This window comes from Elgaria multicarinata, chromosome 8, assembly GCF_023053635.1.
Source record: "Elgaria multicarinata webbii isolate HBS135686 ecotype San Diego chromosome 8, rElgMul1.1.pri, whole genome shotgun sequence".
Taxonomy (NCBI): domain Eukaryota; kingdom Metazoa; phylum Chordata; class Lepidosauria; order Squamata; family Anguidae; genus Elgaria; species Elgaria multicarinata.
In genome coordinates, this window is record NC_086178.1 from 67607299 (window position 1) to 67634492 (window position 27194).

At 38.5% G+C, this 27194-nt stretch overlaps 1 protein-coding gene across 1 annotated transcript; it reads left to right on the plus strand.

Annotated features, from left to right (window-relative positions):
* Window positions 1–27194, plus strand: CCDC172 (coiled-coil domain containing 172). The gene is made up of 8 exons (XM_063131574.1): window positions 1–79; window positions 1538–1623; window positions 4555–4671; window positions 6136–6301; window positions 9519–9620; window positions 10620–10722; window positions 26384–26471; window positions 27159–27194. Exons 1-8 carry the CDS (start codon window positions 1–3, stop codon window positions 27192–27194), a joined length of 777 nt encoding a protein of 258 aa, XP_062987644.1.

Consider the following 27194-nt stretch of genomic DNA (forward strand, 5'->3'; position numbering starts at 1 on the left):
ATGAGCTTAGACTCCTTGTTTCAGCAAATTCTCCTGACAGAGCAGAAAGCAGAGGAGAAGCGACGCCTCATGCACCAAGGTTGGTGGCCATCCTGAGGTAATTTGAGCCAGGAGGTGTGACTAAAGGGGGCTGTTAGGTTTGTAATCCAGCCATTTAAAAATTAACCTGATTCATTTTTCCCTTTTTACCCCACTAACAATTGCAAGTAGGAAGTTTAAATGCAATTTAAATCTTATCCACTAATTCAAATTTGACAGGACTTAATTCCGAATAAGCATATTGTTAATTTAGGGTAGTTGTGTGGGACTCATGATAAAAGACATTAGAAAACAGCCTTTCGCTATGACATAGACTTCCTAATCGCTGAAGGGAAACTTGACAACACAATTGTGTTCCTTGGCCTGAAAAGCAAGTTAAAAGGGTTCCAGCTAATAAGTTTATAAACACCTTGTGATTGAATATAACTTCACAATCCTTTCAGCTCAACATTTTTAAACACTTGGGATTTGCAGTAGAAAAGGAGCCCTGTCCTCCAGGAAGCACCAAAAGACATCTGTGCTGAAGACTTGTATATGCATTGACTGGAACTGAAATTATTGTTGCTTGCAATTGCAGCCCTTTTCAGGCATTCTCCCCTCACACAGCTACAATCACTTCAAGGGGAGAGGAGAACCTGGCCCTGGCAGCTCCTCTCCATATGTTAGGGTCTGAAGAGGGGAACTGCATCCCCCACCCCACCCCGTGTGCCACCTCCACCCTCCCAATGCAGAGCTCTAAATCAGGCATATGTAGACAGCAGGATGTCTGCACCAGGCAGAACTAACAAGTGTGGCCCTGCACTGCCCTTCATGCACTTATAATCATGTGAGCGTTAATTGTCCAAGTTGGGCTCCGGTCTTCAACTGTGCCACTGAATTTTACTGTACAATCATACCAGCTGTCAATGCTTCACCCCCCTCTCCTGCTACTTCAGAACAACAAATACCTTATAGGGTTTTCCCCAAGGTAATTTGGGTACAGAACATGTAACTTCAGCTGTATCCTGGGACTTAAAAGTCGAACAACAGAGCATTTCACCAAGAAACAAAGATATATGGAATTGTACTATAAAATGACTTCTGTTGTGCTGTTGCCAGCTTGTAAACAATATAATCCTTTTCTGGATTCAGAGCTGAGAGAAGTAGGCTTACAGAACTGGGAAATGAATCTTTTTTTCTCTCTAGCCACAAAAAGCTTCTATCTAACCCAACTAGTTCTAACTTTAACCTCAAGAAGTGTCTCATTCCAAACATTGGACAGTCTGTTGGTTCAGAGAAGGCTGTGCAGTTCTTCTGGAGTTTACTATCCATGGCCATAGTGTTTAGCAGTTAACCTCAAGCTCATAATGAATTATGAATTTACCACCATAAGATATCCATAACTGGTCAAATATCTATATCTCTACTCTTCATGCTATTCCAACTACAAACGGCAAATTTTATAATACTACTTGCACAAATTTCTCCCATGTGTTAAAGTTCATTTTTTTTGTTGCAGTTAAAGAGAAAATAACCCTAGCTCATGAAAAAGCCAAACAACTAACAGAACAACTAGACAAAACAAAAAGAAAATTGGAAGTTGAGGTAGGATAGCAATTATTATGTTATATTAATAGAAGTAATTTACTATGATACGTATACGTCATTACAATACAGGAGCATCCCCTGACCATATGAGCTGTTGCAGTATTTATTCCTAGTACCTATTGGTATTAAAAAATAGTAACTAAAAAAATAAAATGCAGATTATTTAAAATCTGCTCACCACACTGCCCATTATCTAATTTGTAAAAGTTCTGACTTGTATCCCACATTTTGTTGAATGTCACAAACTTGTAGAAAAGATAGGTAGATGTCATATGGAAATACAGAACCTACAGAGCTGTTCAAAAGTATGCATTAGGGGCCAACATCACAAACTGCATTTTTCATGACCTCAGGCTCAGCAGTGAGCTCGAATCATAGAACAGGAACCCTATTGTCCTTTTTGCCATATTACACAATGATGTGTTGATGCTTGCAAAATTAATTTATGACAATCATAATTCTATTTGTAGATCACTAATGTGCTGTTGACTCATTGTGATTTACAGTTTTGGTTTCCATGGTGGATACAGAGGGTCATGAAAGTGGGGGAACAATTACTGTGAATTACTAATGAGGAAAGCTAGAAAAGCATTCCTAAACCAATTATAGCTTTAAACCCACAGAATTAATTACATGAAGGTCAATGCCTTATTAACTTCTTTGGTTAGTCTCAATTTATTTTTCATAAGATGAGGCACCTTACAAGCACAGGAAAAGCCAATGTGGATTGCTTCCTCTGAATGAAATAAATACTGAACATTATTAAATTTGTCACCACTTATCAGTTTCTTTGAGTGAAGAAACATAACCTTATGCTATTCTCTTAAAGATCTTCAGTGTAATATATGTGAGCAACAGCACTTTGAATTCCTTTTCGAAATTCCTTAAAGGTGTTACTCCACATTTTCATGTGTACAGGAACTTGAACAATCTCACATCTGTAAATACAGGGGCACAGAAAAATCTTTTGTAGCTGAACTTTAGAGTTCAGAGTTTTTGACTTCTATTTCACAGAGACTGCTTATGGTCAAGGAAATGCTCTCAGGAAATATAAATTTTTGGTGTGTTCTGAAAAACTAGGTAGCATGTAATTAGAACTTGAATTATAGCATTTTGCCTTTCAAGGTTTAATGCTTTTCAAAAATGCTGTTATAAAGAATATATTGTGTAGGTAGTTTAGGGTGGAATCCTATATTGAAGATTTGCTGGCTAGTCAGCATAAGCTCCATTGCTTCTTGGCCAGCATGACCCATTTCTATGCTGGCCATCAAAAAGGGAAAGCTGCTTCCACAGCAGCCAGCATAGCATTAGCCGAAGGATGGAGCATTTTGAGCCAGTGCACCTCGTTTCTGAGACTCCTACATCCAAGCCTTCTTGGGTGCAGGGATGGGCATCCTCTGCACCTGAGAAAATTTTGCTGCAGGTGTCTGGGAAGATAACCGACAGATAATTGGATCTTCCAAAGTTGTTCTCTGGGAAAGAGTGCATCCTCCTAGGGGAAACCTTCTTGCTTTGTCTGTTCTCCGTGCTGAGCAGCAGAAGAGAAGCTGCCATCCCTGAGGAGGAATACTACTAGCATTCCTCTCTGGGCAGTGCAGCTTTTCTTCTGCTTAGCAGAAAAGAGTAGTACCTTCCATTCCATGCTGAGCAGCAAAAGACAGGAATGTAAGTAAATGTGAGCCAAATCAAGGCTTGGGGAGCTGTGCCCATCTTGATTATACTTTCACTTTAAGATGAAACAGGGTCTTTGCCTAACTGAGCACCTCTGATCAAATGGTCAGGACATCTCTAACCAAGGTTACCCTGAGAACTAAGGCACGGTGACGCCCCAAATCCTTCAATTTGGCTAAATCAGTAACCAAGATAATCGAGGCCATAGCTAGACCTAAGGTTTATCCCTGGATCATCCAGGGGTCATACCTGTTCATCTAGGTGACACACAGAGGATCCAGTGCTCAGGCAGGGGTGAACCCTGGATGATCCCAGGATAAACCTTAGGTCTAGCTGTGGCCTGAGTCTACTCTGTGTAAGATCTGGAAAATATGTAATATACGGGAAAATATAAGCACTTAACCAAGTTTATTTTTTCATCTTTTTCATTATTTTTATGTTTTCATTTTTTCTTCTGAAATATTTTTTTTAACTTAGGCAGGATCTACACTATTGCTTTAAACCAGTTTATAACAGTAGTGACAACTGTTGATGCCCAGGACACACCCCATATACAGTTTTCAAACCATTTTCAAAGTGTTATATCCTGCTTGGTGTAGATCTGGCCTAGAAGCACCTACTCAGTAACTTTCAGTCCTTCTTAAAAAGACGTAACTTACGTAGTTTCATTGTTTGTGGGAGTTTCTGCTGTTTGAAAGTTACTACACTGCTGTAAAGAGTAACAGAGGGAGAGGAATAAAACTGTCCTGTGTTAAAACTGTTTTAGGCCTGAGCAGCTTCTGGGAGTTGGGTACTTTGTCCATAGTCAGGTGAGAAGGATATTATAGGGGCATTACCCCAGTGTGTTGAGGAAACTACAGTCTCCTAAGAGTGAGGTTAATGTTCAGAAGTGTACAACTGATTTTACCACAACAGTACATTTCCTGCATTTATGTGACAGCAAATCCTATTCTGTGATGGGTTCTCCTTGCTCATGTTCTCTTCTCTGAAATCTAGGAATAGAACGTATATATGGCCAGCTAAATCATACAGATTAGCCTATATCGCATTTGAATTCCATGCTACATAAGAGCAGTAAAGAATATAGCTTTATTAGTCTTATTAGGAAAAGACATATCAAGCTTAGTTTCTAAATCTACGTAGGGCCTATCATATGCAGAATTCGTGTGTAACAAATGTGTGTGTGTGTGTGTGTGTTTTATAAAGAAAACCCAGCTGTAGATGTTATAACCAATTTTTTAAAAATTGTTTTTGTAGATTCAGTTGCTATATGAAAAGCTCTTTAATGTGGAGATTTTGAAGAAACGGGAAGAGAGCTTAGAAAAACAGAAAGCTGAACTACTAAATCAGAGGAGTATTCTGCTTGAAACTGTTGTATGTTTCCAGTGAGGGTGTTTTATCTTCAGACCCACATTTACTCAAAATATGCATTTGGGGACCCATGTCGTAATTTATTACCATAAAAAAATTATGGTATTTGTATGGTATTTGTATGGTGGTGTTACTGCTCCTGTGATCCACCTTAGGTCAGGCTGCAATCTGGTAGTAGTAAAACTTTATTTAGCACAAATATACCTTACAAGATACAGGAGACCTGCAAGAGTGTTGGCTGCTGAGTTGCATTTTATATAATGTATGGGGTGTGTTTGGTCTCATATGAGGGAACAGGGCCAGAACCATTTATCATGAGGGAAGGAGGAAGATGCAAAGCAAGGAGATGCTTCCTGGATCCTAAATGTATGAGTTTTTTAGACCAGACTAATGGGACTTTGGAAACATGGCATATACTTCATATTTATATAATCTACTTAATTGTAGGCAAAGGTACAGGTGGGAGCATGTTGCTGAAATCTATTTCAAACAGAGGATAGTATCTAATGGGGCTGCTGCACTTCTGCTCCTTCCATTGTATCGGTGGGACCCATCTCTAACCATGTTCCTTTCATTTCCGGATCAGGACAGGTTAGCGGAGTTCCATTCTGCTGATCTGCCCCATTCCAAAATTGAGTATTTCTGCTCGTTTCTGGTTATGTTCTGAACCACTAGCTCTCAGTTGTGCTGGCATTACTCCCCACCTCAATTGCACTAGCTAGCGACGGGCCGCATAGGATACTGCCCAGTGATATAACTATTGGGAGATCTTGAAGTCTGAGCCTGTAAGGGAACTTGTTCTAAAATATATTAAGGAAATGCATGTTTCTGTAATATTGTTCCATGTTTTAAGAAACCTGAGATAAATTAAGAAATTTAGGTTCTTGATTCACTTGATAAGGGTTTTTTAAAAGGGTATGTAATGAGCCATTATTTTAAGGCAGTCACCTCATTGATTTCAACAGTAAATCTATTTACAATTAATGACATGGGTTTATGATGCTATTCATTTTCATAGCATTTTCAATATACAATCTTTATAATAGCTATGCTCACAAACATTTTTGTGAATGAGGCTGTGGTTATTCCTCCAGTCATAGAAATACATTGCTTCTATGCAAACTTCCCTTGAACTATGTTCTACTGAAATAAGTGGACGTTATTTCCAAGGGATCATGGTTAGGGCTGTGCAGCAAGAAGCAGTGATTTGTCCAGTATTCATAGGCAAATCGCAATTTGAACACAAAAACAATTTTATCACATGTCACAAGTACTCAGTGCACAAGTATGCAGATTACATTTCTTCATATCAGTATGGTATGGTTAATATAAGAGAAGGTAGATGGTTGTTTTTACAGATCTTCATACATACATGCGTTTTATATTGGGGTTTTGTTTTTTAAAACCTTGAAATTTATTTTAACAAAGTTTTCTCTCACACATAAAATCATTTTATCGCATCATTAGATGGAAACAAAGAGAAAAATTGCCATAGAGAATGAGAAATTTTTGAAGGAAATTACAGACTTCAACAATGAACATGGGTTAACATCCAATAGGGAGCTTTTAATTAAAAAAAGAGTCAAGACTGAAATATGTGAATTAGAAGGAAAAGAACATGTTTTGAGAAATGGTATGTCTTAAATTTAATTATTTTATCTTAGATTATCTGAGAATATAAATGGCTGTTCTGTAGCTCTGTGACACTACAATTTTACAATTTTCTTCCAAGCTGAAAACTGTGTAAGATTATGATTTGCCTAGAGTGAAAAACAGCATACTATAATAGAGCATCAAGGATTTGCTGAAGGGAACATTAACTGCAAAATACAGTGCTTTAACACATTAATACTGCTGGACATGACAGGAGGTCAGACATAAGGTTCTTACCAGTCCTTGCTCCCATTCACTATCCCATCCATGAGTTGCAGCTACAGAGTAGAGAGAATAGTAGTTGTATGCAGTAGGCTGTTTTTCTATATAAACATCAGGCAAGGTCCATAGCCATTGCAATCCAGTTTGAACCCTAACTAATGTAGTTAGCATAAAAGTAAAAGGGGAGGCCTTTTGGATTGTTGTTGAATTAAAATGCATCAGATAACATCCTCAGAAAAAGATTCAAAGTGTCTTATAACAGGTCATCTTGCATCAGTGAATTATAATCACATGTGTTCTATGCTAGCCAATCTGCCAGCCATCAGGGGTGTGGTGGGAGTAGCGGGGAAATTATCATTATTATTTTAAAAACTTACTGTTTTGCAGACGGGCGCTCGTGTGCTCCTTCTCCTTTAAAAACTAAAACAAAATGGTGGCCGTGATGTTACGCGCCGCTGCATGTTAATAAGGGCGATGATCTCACAATCATAAAATCGCAAGATCGTCGCCCTTTCATCCCTTCATCTAGCTGAGGCCTCAGCCCCCTGAAATTCTTCATAGATTCAATAACCAATAGGTATGTCATGTTCATCATTTCTCAGTACAGTTTCTCTGTATCACTCATTCACTTACTGTCCTCCCCAGTGAGAAGAGAATACTAACTATGGCAAGGGTGGCATCCACAGCAGTATATGCAGCTGATGGGACAGTAAAGATGCAATGATCATGGTAACTGATAGGGTGGCAGAAGCACATGGCAGCTGTAGAGGGAGAAGCCCAGTAAACGTCTGCCAGCCCATTAAAGATCTGTGGATTCTGAGGATCGCAGCAATGGGAAAGCATGTATCTTCTGGCCATCCATGTCCTTTCAGCCTGGGGAAAAAATCCTCTGGTCTCTAGGATTTGGGGATAATTCTGATGGCAAAGCATATGCAGTCAGTAAGAGGATGATTGTAGGCTGCAAATGAGAATTGGATCCCCACAGCTCAGTGGAATCCTGGCAGGGCTATTAGTTGTAACCATTTATTTATTATTTATTTATTTATTTAGAATATTTATATACCGCTCCCTATTGAAAAATTTCGGAGCGATGTACAAGGTAAAATGAAAATAAAAACAGAATAAAACAGTTAAAACAAAATTTAAAAAGAAGCGAAAATCAGAAATCCAAGTCTGCATGTTAAAGAAAGGCTTCTTGGAATAAAGATGTTTTCAGGAGGTGCCGAAAAGAGTACAAGGTCAGAGTCTGCCTGACCTCCAGAGGCAGGGAATTCCACAGGAGGGGCGCCACCACACTGAAGGCTCTTCCCCTGATGGATTCCAATAGGAGGATGGATCTAGGTGGAACCACCAGGAGCAGGCCCTCGGATGACCTCAGTGATAAAAGTTTGTGGAACATTGTAGATATGGGCTGCATTTTGCATAATTGAGTTTTTCTCAATTATGAGAAAATTTATTGTTAAATGTGCTATCCACTTTTTTGAAAAAATGTTTTTTGATATTAAAAAAAAAATGATGCCCTATTTAGCATGTGTGAAAGGGCCTGGCATTGGAGCTGAAGGGGAAAATCCACAAGATCTGTTAGTGCTGCTGTTCTTGGAGCTGCTTTTAAAGCCACTACTGAACCCTCCATAACTGAAAATTGCTTCCTTAAATAATGTCATGTGATATTATGCAGCCAGGAGGATGCTATATTGGAAATATACATCATATTGATCAAGATAATGGTTTATTGAACATGCATTCAATACAATTAGCCTTCCCCAACCTAATGCCCTCCAGATGTTCTGGACTTCAACTTCAATGACCCCCCAGTCAGCATAGCTATGCCAGGTGGGGCATTATTGGGTTTGTAGTCCAAGACATCCAGATAGTTCAACACATTTTGATATTGCATGATTTCTAATCACAACAGTCCAATATAAATGGACACATATTAAGGGGTGGAACCAAAGTGGGGCATAACGCTGGAAATGACAAAAAAAATGGATGAGAGTAGCTTTGGTTCAGCCCATTTGTACTTTGGCAACTACCATCCATAGGTGCTCCAGTAAAGTACCCTATCACTGAATTACAGTGTAATGCCTTTCCCATACATAGTCTTTATTTCAAGTTAATTAGCCAAAAATGTCTTCTGCTGTTGATTTCTAGACACATACAATGTTGGTTGTGCTACTGTACAAGAAAATGTGAATTGCTCGCTGGTGTTTTCCAACAGTAAAACTGTTTTTTTGGCTGTTTCTTGGATTGTGTCTATGTGGAACAACAAGCCACAATTTGCCAGGGGCTCAATGCAGTTTATCAAATTGTGGTAACACATTTCACCTGCTGATTTTATCTTGCCTTTGGAGTACAAGGTACTCAACAGTTCAAGGAGTTTTAAAATGAAACAATGAGAAGCAGCAGCAGTTAATCCAACATTGCACAAAGTTCAAACTGTGCTGTTCTCCAACAAAAATAGAGCCTCACATAAACTACAAGAAAGCGTGTAGTGCATAGTTCCCACCATACGAATTGTTTTTGTGAGCTTTGCTTGCGTTTGTTGCTTTTGTAGCTCATACTTTTGAAAAATACTATGTTGAATAGACTTCTTTTTTATAATAAAATTTCCCTTATTTTCCCCATTTTCTCTTAAATTCAGCTCTTCACACAGGACCAAATTAAGGATTTACTAATTAAATATATATCCTACCTTTCCACACAAGTGGAGCCCAAGGTGGCTAACAATAGGAAATACAGAATGAACATTATTTCTGTGAAATAGCTAAAACAGGCATATCTAAGTTAATAAGTAATTCTATATATGATTATTAGATGCAGCATACTGAATATAATTTCTTGCAGTGTTGGATTTCATAAGGTATATATGTAATTCTTTCAAAATATCTAGAGAGGATTTGTAACATAGTATGGGGTTATGTGGTAAAGATTAAATCAGTAATGGACTCTCAACTCTAAAATCATTACTTCCTTAGCAATAGAGACAATGGAGCATGAAAATGCACAATTAAAAATGTTTCAGCTGCAGAAGAATGAATTAAAGCAGGATTTATTTACTCTCCAGAGAAAACTCAAAGGTATTTTATTTACCTGACCACTTGATTTGATGTTCATGGTTTGAGAAATACATTTGATAAATGATCCTGACCAGAAAACATTGTATGACACAACTGTCCGGGAACAGCAGTAGCCACAGCAGTAATTGCTCCGAAAAGAGGTGCAAAAGGGGGCAGGAAGCTAAGATCTCCCCTTTCTGGTGTAACTGGAGACTCAAGGAAAAGGTGGAGAACACTGAAAAGTGTCAATTCAACACTTAAAACCTAGAGAATCACATTGCTAATCTGGAGAGATTCCTCCTCCCCCTTTTGGTGCACCTACTTTTGCCACCTTTTCCCTTTTGCTGCTGCTTTTCTTTGACAGCTTATCAATGGGACCCTGGCAACTGTGCAGAAAGTAGCCTATATGCAGTCTCATCTTGTCAATGTCCATGTATGTCACTTACTGCACTTCAGTCCTCTCTTTGAAAGTTGAAACATACAAGTGAATTAACCAGGCAAGACTACACATATCAGACAGCCATAAGAGCACACTTTCACACATGCAAAAGACTGACAACGATAATAATAAGCAAATTTGCACAAATTTGGGGGGCTGAAAAAAATAAACTAAAAGGGATCATGACTGGAGTGGGGAAGGGGGAGAATGGGTAGAGAAGAGGGGTTCAGCCATGCAGGATACTGGGGTATTGGCTGGACGACTGAGGGGGAAGGTGGAGGAGAACAACCCACGGTGAGCCCGATAGTTTGTCAGGTGCACCCTGGGTTTTTGAACAAACCCCACTCTGTCGTTTATTCTCAGGGTGGCTTAGCATGTTGTGCAGATGTGGCCAGTGCCTCTCCAGGATTTCAGATAAGAATTTTCCCCAGTCCTATTTACAGATTCTGGGGACTGAACCTGGGACCTGTTGCATGTAAAGAATGCACTCTAATATTAAGCTGTAACCCTTCCTTAAATTATATATTATAAAATAATAGTATTATAAAAGTATAATAGAAAGGGTGTCATTCTTTTTTTAGACTTTGAAGAAGAAATAAGAGAAGCTAAATACATTACAAAGCATTTAGAAACAGAAAAAATCAAAATTTCTGAAAAACCTCAGACTGATCTGGAATGTGTAAGGTAAAGGTACCCTGTTACAATACATTGATTTAAGAATAATTTTTATATTTACTTTTGACTATTCCTAATGCCTCTAGCTAGATATGGTATAATTATTATTATTATTATTATTATTATTATTATTATTATTTATTACCCACCTTAAAAGTATGTGGCAGTCTACATGGTGGGAAGCACCATGCAGAGCAAAAGATGCCTCAAATCACATTTTAACAATGCAATCCATCCTATACATCTTTTCTCTGAGGTTAACCCCATTGAGTTTAATGGGACATTTTTCCAGGTAAGTGCATATAGGATTGTGGTCCTTTGGGACCTTTTCAGTGAGAATCTTCTCCAATAATGAACATTTTTAAGTCCAAAATGCCAGAGGTCTTCCAAGCCCCCCTTTTTTTCTTCGCATGGATCTGAAGGATAAACCAAATCCTCTAAATGAAATGTAGTTAGCTTCAGAATTTGTGTGTAGAAGCAAAACTGTACGGATGACATATACATCAAAGAGGGATTCTAATGATAACACCAATTGCAGGTCCGTTAGCTGATGTGGTACAACACACTACAACTTGCTTTTGCATTATTTATTCTATTATGGTACATTAGCTTTTCTGATGTATGAGGTTGTCATCTTCCTTCTAAATAATACACTTCTCCTGGAGTATCTTGCTATTGCAGTGTCATTTTACATTCAGTACAGCATAATTAGAAAAGTGGTGTTTACTTTTAAGTACAAAAGTGCTGAGGACCAAGGTTAGTTCCTATCCATGGGATTTCAACTGACTTACCGTGATTTGAATCAATAAAGTATTTAAACAGAAGTTAGATATAATAAAGATTAAATGTTTGAAAAACCATGTTGGGATATTTTTATGAAAAGCTTAACATGACATATTAAGGGTTTTCAAATTGCTGTCTATTAAGCAAGATAATTATAAAGATTTACTGATAAATAGAAGCAGTCCTTTGGGAAATCATGTGATATTAATGTGATATACTACAAATCATATGATACAGTTCTTCTGCCATGTCACTTTTAATGATGAAGACATTTTTGGAACCTACCATTTTAAAATCTGGGCCTACCTCAAAGAAACAATTAGACGAGTGCACCATAAGCCAAGATTTTACACATGTATGTTTTCTTAATCTAAGTCCGAAGTATCAATATGCATCTCTTAGTCTAAATCCTTCAATTCTCCAAGCCGCATAAATTTCTATTAAATATTCTCTGTTTTTCCCCATTTAATAAAGTTAAGTAGGTAATATTTGTATGACAGGTGCCTTAACCCATCAGAACTCAGTCTATATTTGTTCACATTTCAAAGTGTAGAGGCAGAGAAAAAGGACTTTAGGAGCTATTGTATATTTGAAAAAGGTATATACATATATTATTTCTGGGATTACCATAAACTCTGAATTTGGTCAGTTTGAACAGCTATTACCCAAACTTTTGATGCATAGTGCACATGATTTCCCACACACACATCACTCAAAAATATAGATAGGATTCTTTGTCTAGAGCTTCCAGAACAATTGAAAACTATGCTTGTAACTTGGGATAGCCAAGTAATACAGCCTCCTAATATTTTGTTCTTTACTTTTCTTTGGAATTGAGAGCTCAGAGATGGAATTAAAATTTCTGAGAAATGGTGATGTTTTTGATGTCCTTATGTGACTTGTGGACAGGAGTACAGGGTTTCAGGTATGGGGTGAACTCTGCTTTCTGCCTTGTCAGCAGCCTCCCAATCAGATGCTGATTGCCTCTTCCTTTTTGCCCGTTCCTCTTTGCATTTTTTTCTGAAGGTCCTTGCAAGTTATCTGATCAAATATTTGTTCAGTACTTAATTCTTTTATTTTAAACGAAATAGTTATCCACACTTGCAAAACTGTTCAGAGAAGGAGTGTGTGGCTTTAACTGACACAAAGGTTAGTTAATCTGTGCTTATTCTGCCCTTCTGGCTGCAGTACCAACCAAACTAGCGGGTTTTCTGTAAACTAAATCAGAGGGAGAAGAATGTTTGAGCAGTTCCTAGGGGCATAGCGTAATGGATGCAACTATTATAGCATTTACTGATCTATTGATAGTTTAAAAGGGGGAAATTAATAGAGATGGGTGACTTCTCTTACGTAAGCATTGGATTGGATAATAATTTATTTCAGAATTTATAAGGAACTAATGAAGAACTTATATGGCTGCATTCCCCCATGTCCACCCCATTCCCTAATGTAAGTCTTTCACAGGGGCAACCAGCAGTTTCTTGTCCCAGAACCAGGTTTGAAACTAGATTGGATCTAAATAACCAGTTCCCTCCAAGGCTAGTTGATTTTAAAAGGACATCACCTTCTCCAACACAGCTTACTCAAGAGTGGAAGATTGGGCATTAGGCAGTAATTGTATGTGGTCATATTATCAAGCCTTTTTTTTATGAGCAGTCTCACTATTGTCTCTTTAAGCGCAGCAGAAGCTACACCTCTCTGAAAAACATTGATTACCTCTAAAGTCCACAATCCCCCAGCTCTGGCATATTTTGCTACCCAGAATGGGAAATATTCTAGAGCACATGTCATTGGCCTCAGTCTTCCAAGTACATTGTTTTTATATTGAGGTTGCACAATCTGAGAAAACTATCTGTAACAACAGGACCAGCCAATTTCCTACCTGCATCCATTAAAACTATGGTGGCCAAGTTAGCAGGGATACAAGCGATTTACGTCTTCTGTCACTTGCACTCAAGTTGTTGACCCAATCATTTCAGTGGCTTCAGCTCTTCAGAATACCAAGCAGTCAACATGTCTTTACAATTTCGATGACATGAATCATCCCTTTACTTCAAGCAGAGGCCAGGGGCTCAGTAGGACTTCTGGTTAGAACTGCAGGAAAATCCCCCAGAGAGGTCAGAAGAATGTCTGGAGTCATCAATCTCTGATGGCTAAGCTACTTTGAAAAGAAAGCAAGTAGTTTAGTTTAGTTTCTGAGCTACTTTGAGAACTCTCTAGAGCACCCACTGGGGGAGACAGCTGCAGTGGTGGAGGCACTCCTGGAGCAGCAAGGGAGTGGTGCAATTCGCTGCACCTCCCACCCCACCACCTGGTGAGGGTGCCTCACCCCTCTTTATGAGTGAGCCACCCCTGATTCAGGGAGCCACTCCTTTGAAGCAAGCATTACAAGTAGCCAAACTTCATATCCAGGACTGAACCCAGTAAATTTTATGCAACATCTCTGGAGATTAAGGAATTAAACTTAAAGACAATATCTCCTAATGTGCCAAGAATCACTAACACTTAAGTTAGCTTTGATTACTTTTTGCTATATAACTCTAGTTCCCACAAGGAACAGGATTTCAGCTGATGTTTCAAAATGATAAGCTGTTTTGCATTATGTATCTCGTAACACTGAATGAAGGAGGCATAATGTCAATAGGCCTGACAGGAAGACAATTCAGGAGGAAAATAACACACTTCCATATGAGTTGGTTGACTGATTAAATTGTTCGATTTTTAGTTATTTGTTTTATAAGGACAATACACACTGAGGAATCTTGTTAGAGTAGCTTTTAATTCTTAAATACCAACAAAGAACTAATTAAATATGGAATTGCTTAGTTTACTTTCAAAGTGTGGCTAATGAAACTGCCTCAGCAACATAAGTTGCACACTGATTGCTATGTAGCCTAGAAAGACTTAAGGGAAACATTTTATGGGATGTTCCTTCCTGAAAAACCTTGTAATTTGAGATGTGGATGTCATTTGCACCATTTTCAGCTCCAGCCAGAGCTCATAGGTTTGACTTGATTGCCAGTGGCTTTCTCACATGAACTGTCAATAAAACCAATATACTATATTTCAACATATTTTATTTAATTATCTCATTCATCCTTAAAATAATCCTGTAAAGTAGTTTTGTCCCCATGTTATAGATGGGAAGCTGAGGTTGAGAATTGGTTTCCACCATGGCTTCATGTCTAACGCCAAACTCCCAGGACCAGGAAACACAGGGTGGAAATTAGGGCCTCACGAGAGAAGCAGTGGTAGGGCAGCACCTTTCATGACACTAGAGCTGCTACTGTAGTCACGGATTCATATGGTCAGAAATGTTTCTCCTGATTCCCTTGGTCTAAAATTCTTTTCTCAATTAAACTGATGACAGATGAAAAGATGCTCTTGGGTTTAGTGTTTCTATATGTTTTATTTACTAATACCTCTTCAGTATAATTAGCACAGTCTTGAGCACAGTTACATCAGAGTACTTGGTTATAGGCTGTTTACATAGTGTTTTTGAAGTCAATACGACTAAATTAATTTACATTCAAATGTGATCATCATTTAGGTCAGGGGTGAGCAATTTGTGGCCCTCCAGATGTTTTGGCCTACAACTCCTATTGGTGTTAGCCAGCATAGCCAGTGGTGATGGATGATGGAAGTTGTACTCGTAAAACATCTGGAGCTTCACAAGTTGCCAACCCCTAATTTAGGTAACAATTTAACAAAAGTTGTTCATTGAAACTGGAATTAAAATTCTAAAGGCCTCCAACTATTATGTTGCTGCCTAGGCTCTCAGTCAGCACATAATGTAGCACGGTAGCATGCTGCGACGAGTTTGCACGGCACTTTGAAGATAAAGTCGCTCAGATTCGTCATGAATAGGACACCAGTTCCACTAGTAGAGGCGTTCAGAGCGCTGTCCGGCTCAGTTTTATTGGATGAGTTTCAGTTATTGAAGCCCGAGGATGTGGACAAGGTGCTTGGCCAAGTCCGGTTGACCACCTGTGTGCTTGACCTTTGCCCTTCGTGGCTCATTACATCAAGTAAGGAGGGGATCACCAGCTGGGTCCAGGAGGTTGTGAATGCCTCCTTGAGAGAGGGAGTGGTGCCGGCCTCTTTAAAAGAGGCGGTAATTAGACCACTCCTGAAGAAGCCTAATCTGGACCCGGAAGACGTTAACAACTACAGGCCGGTGGCTAATATCCCTTTCCTGGGCAAGGTGCTTGAGCGGGTGGTTGCAGGACAACTCCAGGCACTCTTGAATGAAACGGATTATCTAGATCCATTTTAATCGGGTTTCAGGCCTGGTTTTGGAACGGAAACTGCCTTGGTCGCCCTGTGGGATGACCTCTGTCGGGAGAGAGACAGGGGGAGTGCGACCCTGTTGGTTCTCCTGGACCTCTCAGCGGCCTTCGATACCATCGACCATGGTATCCTTCTGGATAGGTTGTCTGAGCTGGGAGTTGGAGGTACTGCGTTGCAGTGGTTCCGCTCCTACTTGGATGGCCGATTCCAGAAGGTGGTGCTGGGGGATTATTGCTCTGTGCCGTGGCTTCTAAGCCATGGGGTTCCACAGGGCTCTATCTTATCCCCTATGCTGTTTAACATATACATGAAGCCGCTGGGGGAGGTTATCCGGAGATGTGGACTGAGGTGTCATCAATATGCGGATGATACCCAGTTCTACCTTTCCTTTTCATCAAACCCAGGTGAGGCAGTGACTGTTCTGAACCAGTGCCTGGGCACGGTAATGGACTGGATGAGGGCTAACAAACTGAGACTCAATCCAGACAAGACGGAGGTACTGTTAGCGGGTTGTTCATCTGTCCAGCGAGGTGATGTTTGCCCTGTCCTGGACGGGGTTGCACTCTCCCTAAAGGATCGGGTCCATAGTTTGGGGGTGCTCTTGGATCCAGAACTGTCACTTGAGGCACAGGTGAACTCAGTGGCAAAGAGCACCTTTTATCAGCTTAGGTTGATATACCAACTACGCCCTTATCTGGACAGAGATAGCCTAGCTACAGTTATCCATGCTCTGATAACCTCTCGCTTGGATTACTGCAATGCGTTATATGTGGGGCTGCCTTTGAAAATGGTCCGGAAGCTTCAGCTGGTACAAAATAGGGCAGCCCGTTTACTAACAGGGACTGGCCGGCGAGATCACATTACGTCAGTCCTTTTCCAGCTTCATTGGCTGCCAGTCCAGGTCCGGGCCCGATTCAAAGTGCTGGTATTGACATTTAAAGCCCTAAACAGTTTGGGGCCAGGTTATTTGAAGGAACGCCTCCTCCCATATGTACTTGCCCGGACCTTAAGATCATCTACAGGAGCCCTTCTCCGTGAGCCCCTGCCAAAGGAAGTGAGGCAGGTGGCTACTAGAAGGAGAGCTTTCTCTGCTGTGGCACCCCGGTTGTGGAATGAGCTCCCCAGAGAGGTCCGCCTGGAGCCTACACTATACTGCTTTCGTCGCCAGTTGAAGACCTTTTTATTCTCTCAATATTTTAACACTTAATTTTAACCTAAATTTAAATCTTACTGTTTTAACTCTGTATTTTAATCTTATATCAATTTTGCTGTGTGGTTTTATCCTGGTTGTACTTTTTATACTGTATTTTGTAATTGTGCTTTTAACCTGTTGGTTGTTTTATTGTGGTTTTAATTTTTGTGAACCGCCCAGAGAGCTTCGGCTATTGGGCGGTATAAAAATGTAATAAATAAATAAATAAATAAATAAATAAAAACACAAAACCAGACAGAACAGATACTGGCCAGCACACACAGTCTGTAGATTGTGATTATGCTAGTCATAATTAAAAATAAGGTACTACTCTAGTCCTTGCCATCCAACTCGCAAAGTATCAAATCAGGTCAGAGTTGTCTAGGGAAAAGCTAATACCAGGGGATATATGCAATACATATGATCTAGTTCTGAGCTAGAGCCCCACCTTGACTTGTTTGGTAACAAAATTAAAATAAATTAGAAATGTCTCTTCATCTTGAAGAGAGAAAAGGCTGTTTATTGAAGATCTGGCAGCTTAAGGAGCTTTTAAATGAACAATGACTCAGCTTTGCTATCATCTACAGGAATTTTTCCAGGATCTACCTTCTGGCTGAGGCCTTCTACTCCAGCTACTTTTGCTATATTGTAGAACTAAGGTACAAAGTGGGCCTTGAAAAAGGTGTACTAATTAAAACTAAATGACTTATTGAAAAAATGCAGGCCATTTTTCATGGAAATGTTTAGGTTACAATCCTATGAACTAGTTCCATTAAAATCCAGTTGACTTTCCAGTGCATGACCAGAAGCAAGATAACCCCAATTTAAGAACTCTCTGTTAACAAGTTTCCTAAAGTAAAATCTTTATTCCCTATTTAGATTAATCAGGGACAAAAAGATTTATTAAGTATGAAAAAGAAACAAGTCCTAAAAAAGCAAAAGTGCTTTTTTAATAAAAAAAAAAGTGCTTTTTTTCAGTGCATTTCAAAATATGGTTTTGAAAACATAGTAGTAAAAAGCTTCAATATTAGCAGACGTTTAAAACACCTTCACAACAGTTTTGGCAGGTTAGGTGTCACTGAAGAGGATCAGAGGCTTTGAAGTGTCCAGCTAGTTTAAAAGCAACAAAATGCACTCCACTGACAGCAAAGATCCACAAAGCCTTAAAACTAGAATGTAGTATGCTTTGAAGAAAGGCCATTATCCTAGTGGATTATATGATCATGTGCCAGGACAAAATACTGCCTTATTTCCTGGCCTGAAAAATCAATTGCAGAATCTCACTATATTCTCAGCATGCTAGTCACCAGCTTCAAAACGGCTTCTACAACATACACAGCTTCAAGGTGTTAAATATAAAAGTCAAAGGAGAACATGTCATAAAGTAGAGTTTTCTTCTAAACAAAGTTTATTTGTTGGATCTTAAAAGATTTAGAATAAAGGGTACTGTTTTGATCATCAGTTCCAGTTACCGGCTATCTAAAGCTTTTAGTACTATTGTGATTGCAATTAACTTTTCTCCAGAGAATAAAGTTTACTTCAGGATGCATCAGTGTGAACTAGCTGTTTCCATTTGGCAGTGTCTATTTGAAACCCCTGTCATGTGACCTGATTTGCCTTATCTGCCCTATAATGGGCGTGATTTGTGCTGGACAGCACTCCACTTGGTATGTTTAAAACTATCCTATTTAGAACAGTCCCATTGTCATAGTCATGTGCAGAAGTAACATATGGTCCAGGTATCTAAACTGACAGCCAAATCTCTGGAAGGCCCAAGCACGATTTGCCTCCCTTAAAAAGAATGGAAGAAAGATTTGCATTTTTAATCTTTTGAATTATGGCAGCACCTTGGAATCAGGGTCAATTTAAATATTACTTGTTAAAAGCACCTAATTTTGGTGCTACATTTAGGGCATATAATACTTAAAAGCTTCTTATCATGTGCTACACCTGTATGTCTATATTTTCACTCTTAACATACATGCTTTAAAACATTTTAGTATATTCTGCAGAGGAAATGGATTTATTTTATCAGTACATAGAACCTAACTATTTTAGGGATTGAAACTTATTATTAATTGTAAGTCTCAAAAGGAATAGGGAAGAGATGGCTAGAATCAAAACATGCAAAATTATTTTATTGTGGATTAGTAGGAAACCACAATTACTAATATAAACTACAAAAGCTTGACCAATATTGCAATGTATAATAGGGTTTGGGATTTGCCCCCTGTATCAACAACTTAAAGTCACATTTTTATTTACAGATAAACTAATGTGTCCATATTCATTTTCAGTTAATGTTTTTGGTGCACTCTAGTTTCCCCCTATCCATTACAGAGGGAAATTTTGGAGAAGGTATTGCTTTTTTTGAAGGATGAACTTCTGCACTGTTTTCAGAGGCCTGGAAGTAACATTGAAATAGTATGAAATTGGTTTTATGTTATTTAATAGTTGAGGGTTTTATTTAGTTGACTAATCTGAAAGAATTCAAATTGCTTCTTATATTTCTTAGTATAGCAAAAGAAAGCTCATTATTGAAACCATGAAAGAACAAATGACACCACATTCACATAAATCATCCAGGAAATATGTCCACTAGAGCTTAACAAATCCTTCATATTAACAATGGATTGCCTAAGGCCATGATTCTGTTGGTTTTGAGCAAATATTTTCAATTTAATTTTATGTTAAATTTTATACCCAGGAAATATCCATCTCTGGAGTAATCTCTGGGATGCAGAATGAGTTTATGTAATGACAATATGCTCATTGATTTCCTAAAACTTTTTATATCAATGCCCAGTGGGGCTATTATAGTTAAAATTGTGTTAGGGTTTCGATTATGAACCCCAATTTCAAGGTTTATAATCCAACAATAAAAATTTGCTCTAGGGTAAAGTTTGACATTGGAAATATGCTTGGGAGTAATTTTCCTTACACAAATGTATACACAGGAAACTCAGTTTGAAAGAAATGCTGGTCCATCTATAATTTCCCATAGGTTTCAATAGATATGAACACAACTGATATTAGTCTCCAGATAATTATCGATTTTAGCTTTGATGTCTGCTATTTGTATCTTCAACCACTCTATTAATGTTTTCTTCTAAGAAACTCTATTGTCATAGGGAAATCAGAATAGTTACATAGTGTATTATTAGCTAATAAAAATGTGTACCTCTGACAGAGAGAGAACTGATAATGTTCAGGTTCCCAAGCTACTAATGATCTAAATTCATGGAAATGCCCACATGTTGTAAATATGGTAGCATACTCCTTTGCACAGCACTCCTATTTTGGCTCTTCTTCCAGCCATTTAATTTATAGTTGCTAGTGCTGACATTTGATGTTTATGTGCACAGTTGGCTCACACTGTCGCAAGCCATATTTTGGGACTGGTAGAGAGGCTGGAATAGCTACTCGGTCCCTTGAGCCCTGTTACAATTGCCAGAGCTTGAATAGCCACTTCAATAGCTGTGGATGTCAGGCTCGGCTGCCCAGCAAACTTGTGGGTTCCCCTCCTACAATCACCAAGCGAAAGTATCAAGTCTTTTAGGCTGCAATCAAATGCATGCTTACCTGGGACTAAGTTGTATTTACTCAAGGTGATGCTTCTGAGTAAATAGGTATAGGACTGTGGTATTAAAAAGACAAATGAGTTCTGAGAATTAGTTAAAGGTAAGAGAGCTTCGGCTATTGGGTGGTATAAAAATGTAATAAATAAATAATAAATAAATAAATACATGAAATCCCCTTTTTACATTTGCTGGGCTAAGATATCCCCATCTGTTTAGGCCTGCGTGCTTAGCACTACTCCTGATATGGACACTTTTCAGAACAAGTGGCTTTCATAGCTCATTCTGAAGCATAAGATACAGACAATATGGGTAATAGTATACTTTGTTGGATCAACTAGTTTCAAACTTTCAAAATCCCATTATATTATACAGGCATGGTTTTGCAGAGCAAAAATAAAATAGATCATATTGAATGACTATGCTCATGCTGAGACCACCCAGTTGAGACAAAAGAAAGGAAGAGGCAAGAGCAAGACAGTTAAAATATAAAGTTTCCCGATTTTCCCTTAAAAGAGAAAATGGCTATTATAGTCTGCACATATGATGATAACTAACAGCACTTCTCTCTCCCATTTGAATAGAAAAGTGGAAAGGCTCTCTTGCCTAGATGAAAGGCTTTCTCTACAAGTCACTTGGTCCAGCACTTTTTTGTGTGCAATACTGTTTAGACAATGGGCTTCTCCACATGGGGCATTTATCCTGTGATTGAGATTGGTTGCTCTCGGAAGTTTGCGGGTCCTTTGCATTTTCATGGCTTAATTTGAAATGGAAATAATGTGGTAACAAAAAGATCCGATTGCAATCTGTTTGCATTTGTCCCCTATAAAGAGGAATTGCCGCTACAACTACAGCCACTAGATGATGCTGTTTAATGAAATACATAGAACTTGCAGGTAAAATGAAAAAGAGGGTAGCGAATGTAAAGGGCTGATCTTAACCTTACAAAGAATTCCCGAAGCAGAAACCCGAAAACAAATCGCAGATTTAAAAGCCTGTGTATGAAAAAGCACAAAACCCTTAGAGGCTAAATTCTTTTCTCTTGGATTTGGAACAATATCCTTCCTTATTTTTCACCTCAGCTGTTTCATACTATTTTTGCTTATTAACCAAACAGTTGGAACACGTGCACATTATTATTATTATTATTATTATTATTATTATTATTATTATTAATATTTAATAACTTTGCTCAAATATGCATCTTTTCCTGATCATGCAGGTTACAAAATATCATAAATTATACAGAGTATATTTTCATAGTATTTTAAATGTGCGCATCTAAAGTAATAATGAACTAGTAAACCGCTCAGAGAGCTTCGGCTATGGGGCGGTCTAAAAATGTAATTATTAATAATAATAATTTAAACAAATAATAATAGTGAAAGTTAGGACTCTTATTACTAAAGTATTATGATTCTATTGTGTTTCAGATTAAACATAACTTTAAATATTTTTATTGCTTTGAGAGACATTTCTCTAGAAGCAATGAAGATACATTTCCATTATTTATTCATAACTTAAGCATCGCTACAACATTGATTATGTAGTCTGTAACCTCAGAGACATTCTCTCTTTTGTAAGTATAATAAGCCTGGTACATATTTAAATTACTTATTCACACACGCACACACACATCATATTTGACTGACTAAATCAAGGTACTGAATGGGACTAACAAGAAGTAAGAATGTATCTTACCACCTTACTAAAATCTCAGTGAGAAAAGTAAATGTTCCTTCCAAATATATGATTATTAATCTACTGTTTTACAACTTCAAAGTAGTTTGCAAGTAGCAATTATAACTTTTTCCTAGCAGTTCAGGCAAAAAAATGAATCATATTCCTTCATGCCTGGCTACCTGCACCATGCAATTTAAAAATGTGTGGCATTTCTGGACTCAGATTACGAAGTGCAGGAGACAATCAAGAGGTGATAGCTGTTAGAAACCAAGTGCTGGATTAGATGGACACTTTATTTGATCCAGCAGGGCTGCTATTTTGCGCAATTGCATGAGGGCTCTTGGCCCGGGCTATAGCAAAGAGGCAGTCCTACACTGCTGCCTAACTCTCCCATGCTACACTGCTGTGTGTTCTCTGATACAGTAGATGAGATGCAAAAGTACGTTTTTAAAAAGTGTGTATGTAAGGGCAATATGTAACTGTGTTATTTCCATTTCAAATGATTTTACTAAATTAGTTTGGTGTGGCTGCACCACACAAAGGCAGTCTATCTTTGAAAGTATCTTTCTCTAAGGTAAAATAACTTGCTAACTGATCCTATGGTTTGCAGTGAAAGGTAAAACAATTGACATGACCCAGCTCAAATGCTTTATACATGTTGTGAAGTCCATGGTGTGACACAAGATCCAGGGTGTCAAACATGTGCATTTGGGGCTCCTTTTCTGCATTGTATTCTCTGGGGTGTGAATGAGTGCACAAGAACATTGCACCTGTTTTTATCAATGTACATTATATTACCGCAAAGCACACCTGTGCCTGCTTTCTGCTGGCACTGCAAGCAAGGCATGTAGTGGTAAAAAAAGAAGAGATAATGTCATATTTTGCAAGTGGTGGGAGCCAACACGCACTGATAAAAACAGATTAAAAGTGAATAAGTGAAGCTAGGTTAACACTTCACTTGAATAAGTTACTTGTTTAAATTAAAGGCCACATGCTACCATTATTTTCAACATACTGGTTCTGTGTGGAATGTTACCAAGCAACATTCAAACAATAAAATGTTGCTTATATATAAGGCAAACTTCTGAATCTCCATATCATCCAATATATATCAAATCACAACCATGTACATTAGCTGTGATGGATTTACTGTCCCAGAATATAACCCTTTCCTGTATGGGCTCATTTACTAATCCCAAAATATCCGTGGTGACCCCAGAAATTGCTCCTCCATTATCATGGATGGATATAACACAACTTTACACTTAGCTTTCATTTTACAATCTCCTGACAGGTATGACAAGGACTGCAGTATAACTTTATTACTGTATATACTGTGGACCATTAAAAGATCTGAAATAGCTTTTTCTTGGTCCAGCAAGTATCCACTTAAGCAAATATAATGGGTGGCATCCAGTATGTAGACTTCTAGTTTTCAGAGTTCTTTTATTCTCTGGTAGAACACATGCAATATAAAGAATCTACTTCTCCCATATCAAGTCACCATTTCTGCTTCTTTTTAGTTATTTGCTGCCCAAGACTGTTTAATGAGCTGTCTGACTGTTGTTCGATCCTGAACTCTCAGAACAAGTTCAGAGGCTCTATTGAACAAGCCAGCATAAAATGTACACAATCCCCAAAGTCTGTAGATTTCTCTTCATCATACAACCACTAATATGTAGCCTATTTATTGTAAGTTCCTACATTAATTATTTCTTTCTTTGCTACTGACAGAATTAGTCACACTCATGCAAGGTTACTTTTTTAACTTGACTGTGTGCTAGTAGAACACTTTGCACATGCATTTTTCTAAATATGTACACAACATTTTCATGTGACACCTACTGTCAAATTCAAGCATATATAAAGACTTTAACATACAAAAATGTAAAAACAGTTAAAAGCTAAAAACAGTTACAATAAAATATTAGGATATGATATTTGGAACACAGACAATAAAAGCTTCATCATGTGCCATCAAATGCCTGGGATTAGAGGGGAGTCTTAACCTGAAAAGATGACAATGTCAGTGCCAGGCAGACCTTAGTGGGGAGATCATTCCACAGTCGGGGGTCTTCACTGAAAAGACCATCTCCCTTGTTGCCATCCTCCAAACCTCCCACAGAGGAGGCCCTTGGAGAGCCTCAGATGATTATCATAGTGTACATATTGGGAGAGGTTCATATTGGGAGAGACACTCCATCAGGTACTGTAGTCCCAAGCCATGTATGGTGTTATAGGTTAAACTGTGGGGTTTTGCTCTGTTTTATAACTGCAGTTCCTCTCTTTCATGGTAAGCTGTTATTAAAGTTTCTATAAGAAAGTAGTGTAGCTTGGGACAAAAGGAAATCTTTTCCTATATTTTGTGTATTGTATTTTCTACAGCAATTCTCAAACTATGTTCCAGGGAACCATGAATTTATCAGGGCATTCAAGAGGCAGCTGGACAACCATCTGTCAGGGATGCTTTAGGGTGGATTCCTGCATTGAGCAGGGGGTTGGACTAGATTGCCTTGTAGGCCCCTTCCAACTCTGCTATTCTATGATTCTAAGAAAATGACCAGTAATGGCAGGCAATTTTCCTTGAATGACAACCTGCCTGCCACTACCAATGTTCCATTGCAACATGCAGCTGCTGCAGGAGAACATACAGTGTGTTCTTGGCCATACATCCAGTACGACCCATATGAACTGAGACTGCATCCTAGAAAATGTTTTCATATTTTTTGTAATGCACTGAGGTTCCATAAGCAGATGCGTAGGAGTAAGAAGTTTGGAGACCATTGTAATGGAAAGATTGTCTCATCGCCAGTTCTCCTTTTCATACTGGTATTTCTGGGTGTGTTGTTTTTTAGCATGTTCATCCAGCAATCAACATTAAAATGACATGGGTTGTTTCCTGGCATGGCAGATATTGGTCAGCTGTTCAAATTCTGCCTGAGTAAAGGATATCTCTCTCCCTTTCATTGATATTGTGAAAACAATGGGACATTGGTTCTGCTTGTACTGTGTTGCTAACATACTTGAGGGAAGGAATCCTTAAACAGCTGACACACATTCTCTACATATCATAAGGATAATCCATATTGCTACACTGTATGTTGGCATGAGGATGTGTAAAAAAACACAAAAGCATAATAATTAATGAGAAGCTGTGTATTGGTCACTGTCTTAAGCCAGATGCTACAGATGTAGATATATTTATTTTATTTATTTATTACATTTATATCCCACCTTTTTTCGTCCAAGGAATCCAAGGTGGCATACAGAATCCTCCTCTCCATTTTATCCTCACAACAACCCTGTGAGGTAGGTTGGGCTGAGAGTCTGAATGGCCCAAAGTCACCCAGTGGGTTTCCATGGCTGAGTGGGGACTAGAACCCAGATCTCCCGACTTCCAGTCCAACCATTTAGCCACTACACCACACTGGCTCCCCACTAGATATAGATATGTATATATAAAACAGGGCACTGTCTACACCAAACACTGTAGATCTTTGTTTTTTGTTTATATCAGTTTAATAGTGGGGAATAATTATTGCAAGTAACTGGGTGTCAAAGATTTCATTAAAGTGAGTGGGAAGAGGAATGTACTACTGAGAATTCATCTCTTGTACCACTAACAATTCATGGGAAAGAAGGGATAGAAGTAAACAATGGGCAGAGAGCATCAGCAACTCTGGGAACAAGATCCATACAAACCTGCAAAGGGCATGGATCAAAGTTTCAAATCTGCATGTTAAAGAATATTTTTTTGAATTTTTTGAATAATTAAGATATAATTCTATCATACACATGCAACCCTCAAAGAAACATTACAGCCTTGTAACTCAAACTTGTATTACAGCACCTGTTCCAGGGATATATTCTCCCCGAAGACTGTCTAATTTCTTCACATTGTTAAACAATTGCTAGTACTACACAGTGATTGATACAGTATTGGGTACTATAATTTATATTACAGCATGAAATCTAGCAAACTTTGGACCTGATTTATAACTGGATATTGATGTGTAATCCATACATTACTGGGGAGTTTACAGGCTCTAATGGGATTCTGCTAAAATGATCAAGGTTAAATTAAGAATTGGTGCAGCCGACAGCCTCACCATATCAGGTGTTTTGTTTTGAACTGTTGGCACAGGCTTAAAACGGAATTGGAGAGTTACAAAGAAGATGAAATGGAAAATGCCTGTGAGGCTCTTCAAACGGAAATTGAATTTCTGCAGATGGTACGCCCTTTTAACTTAATATTTATCATGTTTTAGTTGGGAAGATTCTATTACTCTGCACATACAATACTTATGTATAAACAATATACTAGCAGACAGGTGGAACTACTTTGCCCTTCAGTGATTTCTAGTTCTCGTTATGCCCATGCCACTCCCTCTAGCTCCCATGGGTTTCATACAATGGATTGTTCCAGGAGAGACACTACTTGGACAGTGAGCTCCTCCCACCCCGGTCCATTATCCTTTGCTAAGTAAAAGCCAGGAAATGCAAAGCTGTAAGGTCAGATGGGAGCAAGATCATGGGAGCAATCTAAAGAAAGGGCAAACATCAAGTTTGGTATGCTATGTCTGAGCCCAGATCCTTCCACCCAGTTGTTACTAGGTCGTAGCAATTATAGGCAGGAGGGATTTGCCATTGAAGGCAGGATGTAGGGACACAGACTTTATTTGCTTGACCAGTATCTTTCCCCCTTCTCCCTTCAGAAACCATTGGTCAGTAGTGGGACACGGTGTGTGTGTGAAGGGAACAAAAGAATTAAAAGTCTTTTGCCCCCTCCTCACTCTACAGATGTTGCAGGAGTCTAGATTTGCATTGGCAAATGCCAAAGCTTATTTTAATCTTTAAAGAACAGAGAGCACTCTGACAATTAACTATCTTCCACTCTCTTTTTGTTGTTGTTGTTGCAGAAATTGTTACAAAAAAATCTTCAGTCAAATAAGTAA

What these genes read in the sequence shown, in the direction of transcription:
- CCDC172 (XM_063131574.1), top strand. Translation starts at nt 1, where the DNA reads ATGAGCTTAGACTCCTTGTTTCAGCAAATTCTCCTGACAGAGCAGAAA. An exon ending in GCGACGCCTCATGCACCAAG is followed by an intron (nt 80 to 1,537) that starts GTTGGTGGCCAT and finishes TTTTTGTTGCAG; the next exon opens with TTAAAGAGAAAATAACCCTA. An exon ending in AAAGAAAATTGGAAGTTGAG is followed by an intron (nt 1,624 to 4,554) that starts GTAGGATAGCAA and finishes TTGTTTTTGTAG; the next exon opens with ATTCAGTTGCTATATGAAAA.